This window comes from Excalfactoria chinensis, chromosome 1 (assembly GCF_039878825.1).
Source record: "Excalfactoria chinensis isolate bCotChi1 chromosome 1, bCotChi1.hap2, whole genome shotgun sequence".
Lineage (NCBI taxonomy): Eukaryota > Metazoa > Chordata > Aves > Galliformes > Phasianidae > Excalfactoria > Excalfactoria chinensis.
In genome coordinates this window covers 103278169-103289299 of record NC_092825.1, presented here as the reverse complement: position 1 = coordinate 103289299, position 11131 = coordinate 103278169, and the positions used below count along the sequence as shown (strand labels likewise).

The 11131-nt window shown below is 40.1% G+C and overlaps 1 protein-coding gene across 1 annotated transcript; it reads right to left on the bottom strand.

Annotated features, from left to right (window-relative positions):
• Positions 1–336: 336 nt before the first annotated feature.
• FAM3B (FAM3 metabolism regulating signaling molecule B) lies at positions 337–10697 on the bottom strand. The gene is made up of 8 exons (XM_072356497.1): positions 10467–10697; positions 7721–7864; positions 6518–6641; positions 5173–5231; positions 3640–3690; positions 2387–2474; positions 1157–1289; positions 337–822 (listed from the first exon to the last, which is right to left on the bottom strand). The coding sequence occupies exons 1-8, from the start codon at positions 10510–10512 to the stop codon at positions 733–735; spliced, it is 735 nt and encodes a 244-aa protein (XP_072212598.1). The 5' UTR covers positions 10513–10697; the 3' UTR covers positions 337–732.
• Positions 10698–11131: the final 434 nt, after the last annotated feature.

Below are 11131 nucleotides of genomic sequence, written 5' to 3'. Positions count from 1 at the left end.
GACAAACAGCTGTCTGGACATACTTCATCTGTGTCAGGAAAAGGAAAATTGAATATAGGCTTTTACTGTTTCCCTTCAAATATGTGTCTGATTCTACAGTTAGCATGACCAACACTGAAACTTGCATGAAGTCATTACAAACTCTTAAAGTAAGTTAAACATACAAAAAAGGAAAATAAAACAAACCAGGTAGATTTGAAGCCTATATTTGCTAAAATAATTCAAATGACTTCTTCTTTGCATGTTAACAACATTATTCCAGATTGTTAACATTACCAAAATCAGCTCAAAAAAATGTAGTGGCTTCTTCTAATGAGAAGTTACCAATAAATTAGTATGAAATAACTTATTTTATTGCTAGTCATTTTATATTACAGGTTAGATTAAGTTTTATGGTAGTGTATAAGGGGAACCAAAAGGAAACCCATGTTAAAAACAAGTAACTAACAAGTTACTGATGACGACGTACAATCACTCTCAATAACCCTGGTATTTTACAACTGTCTAAGTACTGTAACTTCAGACCAGAGCATTTTATTACCACTTCTCATCAAAACATCTATTTGTTTTCAGATTAGAGAAAAACCTCATGAATAAAAGCAAGGGCAAAAATTGTACATATGACTTATTTTACAAATGCTGTTCAGGTGCTTATTGGGCTCTGGATGCAAACTACCAGAGTTATACGTATAAAAATACAGAAGAATCTTTGCTAAGGAGGTACGCATTTGTTTACATCAGATTTCTTGGGATACAGCCCTCAATCTGTATTTCAGCTGGCCAGCCACCGTATCTGTTCTTCTTACTGTCAGAGTGGTTTATCTGTTAAAAATAAAACAAGATCAGTATTTGTGTTTACCAAATTAGTTTGTCAAACCTTATACAACATAAAAGAGAAACTGAGAAGATGAATGCTATGTTAGACATCTTATTCAATATAATGGGTGAAGATTCCACCAATTTCCCTTACATTCTACCTAAGAAACTCAAAGATTCAAGGTCTCTGATCTAAGGCAAAGAATAGCGGCATATTAGAGAATTTGCTTTGCACAGCTGAGGCGTACTCTATAGTTACTACAGATATCCCACAAAATCTGCACCTGAAGGTCATACCTGATATAGAGACAAATAAAATTGAAAATAAAATGAACCTGACCTTTTCCCTTTCGATATCATCTGGGAGCTTGAAGCCTTTGGCAGCTATAAAAGCCCAGCTTGACCTGAACTTCATATTTTTTATTTCTTTACTTCCCAGTGCTTCTACTAACTTTTTGGCATTACTTTTCAACCTAAAAAAGAAAAAAAAAAGTGAAAAAAGGTATTAATAATATGAGTAGAGAAAAGAGCAAGGAGCTGCTGGTGGAACTGTGGTTGTTTACCACATTGCTCTCTAAAAGTACCCAAAAGGAGATTGTAGTGAGGTGGGTGCTGGTCTCTTTCCTCAGTTCACAAGCAATAGGACGTGAGGAAATGGCCTCAAGTTTTATCAGGGAACATTTAGGTTGTACATCAGGAGGAAATTTTTCACAGAGAGGAGGGTCAAGCAATGGAGCAGGCTGACTAGGGAAGTGGTGTAGTCCCTATCTCTGGAGGCATTTAAGGGATATGTGGGCATGGCACAAAAGGACATGGTTTAATGATAAGACTCATGAGGTTAGGTTGATGGTTGGACTTAATGATCTTGAAGGTCTTTTCCAACCTAGATGAGTCTATAATTCTATGGTTTACATTAGTAGGTCGGCAGAAGAAATAACAAGAAGTTAAAAACTTCCTGAGTGCTGCCTTAGTAACATGTCATTAAACCTACAGACGAAAATTCTATCTCTGAATTCTTCTTCTCTACATGTCTGATGTTAATATCATCTCTTTGTAATGATGCAGCAGAAAGAAATACACATCAAACACCAAATTTGTAAAATTTGACATTTTATCCCTTTTTAAATATTGACAAAGGCATCAAACATTTATCAGACAAATGATTAAGTCTGTCCCAGTTTAATTACAGCATCATGACTTCAGACCAAAACAGCATAAGATTTGAAAAGACTTGAAGAATCAGGTTAAGATGTAGGAAGGAATGCAAGCTAGGTATGTTCTAATTAGAGCTGTGGATACCTTCTTAATAGAAGGTTGCGACCCAGAGATAATAACATTGCCCTTCATGTTGATAACTGGTGCTTTTAAACAAGCACGATGCTCTCCTTCCATCTTTTGAAGCATGAACATACATGATGTGGTCAAGCACTGAATGTATATGTAATCAAAACTTTTAAGAGAGGAAATGACTATACAATGAAATAAATCACTCTTTTAAACCATTTTACAATAGTGACTGCCAAGATATTTGTTGCTGTGTCTCTCAGCCTGTCGTGAATAGTTTCCTTACCGGGCACTTCCGTCATCATGAGTAACCATGAAAAGCAGGGACCCTTGTGGTACACTTTCAATGAAAGCCACCATCTCTTCTGAGTGGTCTGTTGAATTAATTACACAACCAATTACTCCCTCACATACACACAATCGCATTCCACCTACTCTCTCTTGCATTCAACTTCTTCTCACTTTTTGACCTTGCCTACTCAAAATGAGACCTATTTAGGCAATCTTTCTATGCACTGGCACAGGACTTGCCTAATCGCTGAAGGTGCAGAAAACTTTCACTGAAAACTAGATGAGAAAAGGTTGACCTAAAATTCCCAGCTGTAAAGAAAGATACTTCTGAACCTCTGAAAACAGATAATATTTACACACGAGATTTTATTTATTTATTGTGTTCGCTCTGCATAACACTCCACCAACAGGCAAAACATGTGATAGTCCAGAATTCACTGACAGTCTGTGCCTTTGTTTTTGTGCACTAACTACCATGCTAACTGTAGCACTAAGTTACACACCCCACCATACACCCATTTTCATTAAGTGGCAGCCTATTCGCAGCACTTCGATATTTATTTGTTCTGCAATTGCTAAGGCATACATTATTTTCTATGGAAAATAAGTGTATTGTGTGGCAGTACCCTTGGAGACATTGCAGTCCATATACCACATACAAATCTGTAGCCCCACGATTAGACCCAGTGATTTCTATTCATGCATGCAAGGTCATAAATATTCTTAAGTGGCAAAACAATCAGCTGCGAGTGCCTTGTAGCATTGTTTCTTCTTTCTAGGAAGTAAGGTAACTGGTATCATCCTAAGAAAATGTATTAGAAGCTATTTTTAAAGTAGATCTTTAGATACACAGTAGTATAGAAAGACTAGCTTATTACTTATGATTTTACAGTTAGAATAGAATAAAACAAAATGCATCAGAGAAAAAAAGATTTTGCTGAATGAATGTAGTACCTGGTAAGTGCTGTTTTTCCCAGACTGAAATAATGGAGAAAGAAAATAACAACTAATCACAACAAACATTAACTAGTCCAGCCAACATTAAAAACAAAAAACCACACATCTTTTCAGGCAAAAATTGTCAGAAGACCTGGCTACTGCATATTTAAATGAATACAATCACTGTATGTTTCCAACTGATCTTCAATGGGAGAAGCACAATCATTTAAAGAGTAGGACAAATATTTAAATATGTTTTTACTGAACACTGAAACATTAATAGAAGCTTTACTGCACTCCTTTCCCTACCTCCTTCCCACATGTCAAAGAAATTTGCTGATGTTAGTTTTCCTGTTTCATCTGTAAGAAAAGAGTAAAAGCGCAAATATGAGCAAAAACGGTTATAATAAATCAGTACGCACAGAATTTTCTGCAAAAGTAAGGCATCTCTAAGCTTTGGTATTACTGTGCTTCAGATTTTTCTTTTGTTTGAATTTTTGAATTGGATGGAACATAGAACAATGTGAGTTTGAGATTTGGGGAGAATATCTTGTGTATTCGCTGCTTGCAGCTGCAGTCAGCTGAAAAAATAGTTCACAAATCACTTCTGTTACAACACAGACTTGCAAACTGTCAAAGATAACCACACTGCATAGTAACACATTCTTCTTTCAACAGAAGCCTGAATCCGAACATCACTAATGACTAAACCACAATTATTTTTGTTTTAAGGAAGAAATTCAGTTTACTGCCCACATCCAAGTTTTTATACATACATATACTACCCTAGGTCACAACCATACACAGAGAAGTTGATTAAGCCTGATATTTGAACGGCTCCATTCTGTGCAGTGTTTCAGATTCCTGTCTACAGTAATTGAGCCCAGTGACTCGAATAAAATCACGCAGGTTCAGACAAAGCTAAGACCTTGCTTAACAGTAATGAGAGAAGAAAACTGGAACAAAAATGTTCTGCGATCAAAATCAACCCGTTGATGCATCCCTTGCTACCTCTCACCCACAATATTTTGCAATCATTTTTCTAGGGATCCATCATTGAATGCACTGCATTTCACCACTGTAAGGGAAACAGTTGATCACAGCCTGAACCTCTGATTAACCATCTGAGGCAAATGATGAGTCAGCTGTGGGAGCACAGGTGAAGGTAATTCAGCTGTGTTCCTGGAGGGGGTGGAGCTTGACTCCACCTCTCCCAGATCCCATTTAAGGGCTGACCACCACTAAGGTAGCATTTCTTTCTGGATATCACTCCTTTGTGGAGTTCTTGCAGTGAGCCTTGACACTGGTGAGCACCTATCTTGAAGGACTCAGAGTGGTGAGTCCTTTCCCTTAGTTAGCCCCTGGCTATTTGTTTCCAACCTATATTTGTACTATTCCAACTGTACATTATACTTGTATTATTTCCACTGTACAACCACCATGCCAATTCATTTAAGTTAAAATGGTGCATGAGACCTGGAATAAACTACAGCATCAGCTTTCCAACAGCTTCTATGACAAGCACTTTGGTATCAGTCAAGCTTTGAGTTTGTCTTTCTGTCCACTGACCAATTCTAGAAAAGGAGTTTGTACCTTGTGGTAGAACTGCAATTCTCAGTTACTGTATATCTTTTTATTTGCTCATACTGACTATGTACGCATTTCTTTTGTTTATCCAGAAGACTATTTCTCTCAAGTGGTAATTTGTCCTTCTTACATTTAACATCAATCAAGTTTGCAGTTTTTCCTTTGCTTCCATTCTAGCTACTAAAAACACCCCAAAGGTTTATTTTTTTTTAACTATTACAAAGGTATGTCTCTAACATTTTTAATCTTACTTACAATTGACAATGGCTATGTTTATACCTCTTCCAACGTTGCCTTTTTCTTCACTTATAAGCCTGGAAGTGAAAAAAAGGCTGTATCAGTAGAATTCATCCTTCTAGAGACTCTGGTTCAAAGTCAGATTTACCACTGCTAAGTCACTTCCTGGTGTTCACGCTTTCTTCAGTTATTTAATTCAAGAGCTAGTAGCAAAAAAGAGCTATGCTTTAAAGTCTTGAGCATTATCAGTCCATTTCCCAACTGATACTGAAAGAGTCTTGCAAAATTAGCCAGACCAAGAAAGTGTTTTGTACAAACCCAGCCAGAAAGATAAAAAAGAAAAACATAACGAATTTGTGAGTTCATTCTTATGACAGTAAACCATTTGGTTATATCCACCTGAAAGATCACTTTAAGGATTTAAAGTCACTTTACTTGTCCAGTTTGAAAAATTAGGAACAAACCTGACTGAAGAAGGTGCTGACCACTTGATGAACCACTAGAACTAAAAATCACAGTTGAAACTAACAGCTGAAAACTGCCTATTTACAGGAACAAAGGAAGTGACCTGAGATGTATGGATATATGTATTAAATATGTTAAACACTGTCAGATATATTCTGATGTTTACCACCAATAAAGCAGCGACAGTTTACAGGTCTTTCAATCTAGGTCAAATGACTCAGAGGACATGTCTCTCAAGAACTCATATTACATCTATCCATCAATAAAAAAAAGTTATGAGTCAGTCCAGGATATGAAAGAAAGCCAGTCAAACAGCTTGGAGACTGGGCAAAGGCAGAAACTACAGCATCTCTGAGAAGAAAACCCATCCTTCAGTGAAAACAGTATATATCCACATGGCAGCGATGTGCTATTCCAAAACACAGGAGAGGAGAAAAATTTAAGACAACTTTGAAAAACACATTTATAAGTATATATTCAAAGTCACTATCTCCAAGTTATCTTTAGCTCTTCTACCACTGTTGCTAAGTCTCTGCTTTGGGCCAGAGATCCATGGAAATGGATTGTCTCAGTTTGAATCATCACCATAAAGCTCATTCGAATGAGGAAGCAGAGAAGAAACTGTATTTAAGATGGACTTCACATCATGCTGCAGGAAGAGTGCCATAAAGAGGAAAACAGGAACAGCAGGAAAAACTCACTTGTTCCTAGGAGACCTAGGGCATACTTATTAAGACTGAAAAGGGAATATACAATGGTGGCCTTTTTCTGCATGTTATTTTACTGAAGATGTCTTTTTTTTTTCCCCTAGGAGCATACTTGCTAGTGAACCAAAATGAAAGATCCTTCCTTATACTACAAAGTGTTTATAAATATTTAAAGTCAGTCTGGTACTTACAGCTCATCCTCAAAACAGATTTTAGCCAGCTTCTCTTTGCCACCGCCGCTAAGAATCCGGTAGGCGTAGCTCCCAGGTGAGCAGGGAGACCAGTGATCACACTTCTGCCTTTTGGGCAGTGGGACTACAACAGCAAAGATGAGGAAGTCTTCTTGAGTGCTACATAAACAATTTCTACATGGAAAGAACCACTTAGTGTCAACACGCTAATATATTATGTTCATGCTTGTATATACAGAGACCAATACTGTCAGTTTCCCAGTACCGTGGCAACATTCCCATAGATTTGCCAGGTTTTGGGTTATTGTTGGCTTTCAAACCACTGCTGGGAAGAAGAGCTAGCTTATCTAGAGAAAAAAATTATCCATATACTCTTGATTCAAATCGGATCATACTATTCTGTATTATTTCCGCTAAGAGTAAGCAAGGGCTATAGGGATAAAGAATTCCCATGGATAGCTTGAAGCTGACAGTTACAATTCTAAATTTATTTTTTTCCCCTCACAAAATAACAGTCATAAATGAGAAAAATGTGTACATTAAGTCACACTGTCAGATCAGGTGGAAAAAAAAGAACTACATCACAAACTTTGGTTAGTACTTCAACCAGTTATGGAAACTAAAAAACACCTAAGACATTATCAAAGCTTCAGCAGCAGCTTTGCAGATGACTTATGCTTACATGCTAAGAAACAAATAAGGTGTTATTAGATTACTAATCAATTATTAATATCTGCATACTGGCAAATAGAAGATGACATTATGTTTCTTCAAAATAGCATTTAAGAAGCAGTTCAGACATGTACTAACTAAACGAATTAACTTTATACAAACAACATCATTCTTATAATAGCTTGTTTGCTAACAAGAGGATGAGAGGTAATGGACTTAAGTTACACCAGGGTAGGTCTAGGTTGGATATTTGGAAAAACTTATTTCCAGAAGGAGTGGTGATGCAGTGGCACAGGCTGCCCAGGGGGGTGGTGCAGTCACCATCCCCTGAGGTGCTCCAGAGCTGTGTGGATGTGGCACTGAGGGATGTGGTTAGCAGGCATGGTGGGGATGGGCTGATGGTTGGACTGGATGATCTAAGTGGTCTTTTCCAACCTTAGTGATTTTATGACTGTAAGTCCTTTTTAATTTAACAAGTAAATAGAGAATATTAGATAAATGGAAAAAAAAAATAAAAATACAACTACATACCCCTCAACACTGGTTTCTTTCCAATGTCTTGAAGATAAGCTATAGATGTTGACAGTGACTCTTGTGGTACATGAGAAGCAAATATGTATCCCAAGTACCAAGCAAATGATGATGCCAACAAGAGCCCTGATAACTTCACAAAATCTGCCAAGAAAAACACAGACAAAAATGTACATGTAGCAACTCAAAAAATAATGTATTTTCTCTGGCACTGCTACAGAATTGGCTATTTTTTTCCCACTACTGTGTCAACCATTGCCTTTGGTAATGTGGTGACGGGGCACTTGTTGCATACCCATCTCTTGACAGCTCCTTTCATATTGAAAACCTGGTATTTGAGAAGAAAACCCACCCCCTCTGCACCAGATCCCCTCAGCCCATAGATAAAATGCTGCAAAGAGGCATGGAGTTCAATTCCATCCCTCAATGCACGCAGAACTATGACACTGAAAAATAAGTACCAGATATCATACACGACTATGCAGGTTGTATACAGTTAGTGTTGATTCTGTGTGATATACAGACACTACAATAGTGGTTTAAACCACACATGTCCAACCTTTTGGACTGCTGGGTGAAGAATTGTTTCGGGCCTGTATTGGTTTTTAATGTACAGATGGTAACAAAATGTACAGAAGGTATAAATGAATAAGTAAAGGAAAAACTCACCAATGGTGGTGCCTTGGCTGAAGAAGCTGGGGCAGTCCTCCCTGGTGAGCGATCTCCAAGAGATACTGCTCCAGTGGGAGTCAGCCCTTAAATGAGGTCTCAGAGGGGATGGAGTCAAGCTCCACCCCTCCCGGGAGCACAGCTACATCACTCTCACCTGTGCTCCCACAGCTGACCCCATACTTGCCTCAGCTGATTAATCAGAGGTTCAGGCTGTGATTACCAATCTCCCATACAGGGCCACATATAAAATATATAATGTAGTTAATGTATATAAGTAACAAAGGTTTTTTTTTTTTTTTTTTTTTTTTTTTTTTTTTTTTTTTTTTAATATATAGTTTTTACTGAAACAAGGACCGTGTTTAGTCAGTGTATCAAAATACACACAGTTATTCACCATAATCTGAGTTAGCACCACACTGCATCCTTCCCATGCCCTGGTTTCAGCCTCTCTAGAATAAGGCCAAATTCTTCACTTCTTCTCCTCAAGTCTTATTTTGCAAGTCATACCCCTTCCCACAGACTCTGCCAGACTTGTCTGCAGAGAGGACATGGTAGTACAATGTGCCCATTCTGGAGGCTCTGCTTACGTTTATTCACGCCAAAAGGAAGTTTTGACATTTATCTTAAGAGTAGAGCTTATTGCTTCAAGTTCAGTTTATAATACTACACAAAGAGATCTTCTCTCCTGCAAAGCTTTGATCTCTCTCGCCTCTACTCTCTATCAACTATTGCATGAGATTATTCCTGAATTATACCTAAAAAAAACCCCACCCAACACACACACAAGTAACAAAACTCAACAGAAAATAGTAGTAATGTTAACTCTAGATGTTACTGAAAAGAGTCATAAACACACCCTATTCTTTACAGTAGCAATAGAACTAGGAAATTCTCTGAGTCAGAGGTGTCAGCTTAACACCTGAGCTACAGTTGTACATCAACTCATGAATCTCAGTGAGGAGGAATGCAAGTCATTATGAATGTTTAAAGTTTTTCTATACATAAATACAGTTTTATATATATGTATAGGTGCATATATATATATGAAGAGGACAGTAAATCTTTTAAAGATACTGCTGATCTGAACTCTTAAAACGTGTCACTGCATTTAAGAGTTAAAGGATTAAGACAGAGAAAAGTTACATAACGTGAATCTTCAGAGAGAACATATTTCGCAATTATTACCTCAGGCTAAGTGAGATCATAGAATCACAGAAGGGTTTGAGTTGAAAAGGACTTCAAAGCCCACCCAGCCCAACCCCTGCCATGGGCAGGGCTGCCCCCCACCAGCTCAGGCTGCTCAGGGCCCCCATCCAACCTGGCCTTGAGCACCTCCAGGGATGGAGTTCAGAAAACTGTTGTAGAACATGACCAGTGAACTTCTGGCTTTGCCTTTGGGGATTCAGATGCCAATGGGGAACTGCACTGAAGGCATCTGCAGGTCAACTGGGGCTTCACTTACTGTGGTCGCATATACTGTGCATTTTAGAAAGTTCCTGAACAGAAACACTCAGAACTATGTGGGAACCAAGTGCCAGAGAGAGGCACTTGGCAGCCCCTGCAGGTGACCGAGTCTTCCTCATGCCATCCTGTGACAGAGATATTGAGCAATGTGCCAGACAGCTGAAGGGGCAGAGAGGCATAGAGAGGATGAAAACAAGTGGAAAGATAAATGGTGGTGGGGAAGGGTACGTCAGAAGACCTCGGAAAAGACCTGTCCCGTTTTCCAACAGCTCCCAGCTCCCTTTCTGCTCTAGTGCTCACTCGTACCTTGGCAGCAGCTTAAGCACAGCATACCTCTGTGCTGTAGCTGACTTCAAACGCTCGCGCTGCCACGCCTTGCTAAAACATACCCGCCTCTCCAAGGCCGGCATTCAAAGGGGAAAAAAACATGTCACCTGGAGGCTTGATTTTAAATTCTGCCCACCTAAAAGAAACAAACGAACAAACAAAACCCGGTACGGATTCGCAGTACGATGCTTCTCAGAGGCTCGTGCTGCAGGCGTCTGACAGCCGGGCTAAGCTGCACTCTGGAGGAAGCAGACAGAGGAACGCTATGGGGGCTGCTACTCACAGTGCCGCCTCTGCCACATCGCTCGGGACGAGGATGGACCGCCCATCCCCAGCCCGTTGCCGTCCCCCGCTGCTGCTGCTGCTCCTCCTCCTCTCCTTTCCTCCTCCGGCCGCGGGCACAGCCGACCCCTACCTGACCGGGCTGCCAGCAGAGTGGCGGAGTGGGGAGGGAAGCGGCCACCTGTCCGCTCCACCCCGCCTTGGCACAGCCCCGCCCCGCACCCTGCTGCTTCGGGATACTTCTTCACTCATGGGGAAAAGTGCGGGGTCTTTTCTTGGGCTGAGGAGCTGACCTCGAGCCAGCCTCGTCCCGCTCATCAGGCGTTCCCATGGAGGGTGATAGCTGCCGCCGCCATTTTCTGAGGGGGCTGCGGGAGTCCTGCTGGCCATGGGGCTCAAGTCCTGGCGACATCGAGGCTTCTCCTGTTGTCTCTCTGCAAGGGCAGCTAGAGGGCCTGATGCTCTGAGGGCCACGTCTGCTCTTGAGGGCAGGAGAGGACAGTGAAACAAACCACATTTTGAGCCTGTAAAATAGAGCTGTAGCTCTAATCTAGAAAAGCCTCAAACAGCTTGACTGTTCAGTCTGGGGAAGAGGAGGCTGAAGGGGGAACCTCATCATTCCCTATAGCCACCTAAAGGGACATTGTGGTGAGGTGGGGTTGGCCT

Coding starts and splice junctions, on each gene's coding strand:
- FAM3B (XM_072356497.1), bottom strand. CDS start 10,512: ATGGGCGGTCCATCCTCGTCCCGAGCGATGTGGCAGAGGCGGCACT. Junction 5,232..6,517: donor ATCTGTTTTGAGGATGAGCT/GTAAGTACCAGA, acceptor TTTCACTTCCAG/GCTTATAAGTGAAGAAAAAG. Junction 3,691..5,172: donor AAACATAGCCATTGTCAATT/GTAAGTAAGATT, acceptor CTTTTCTTACAG/ATGAAACAGGAAAACTAACA.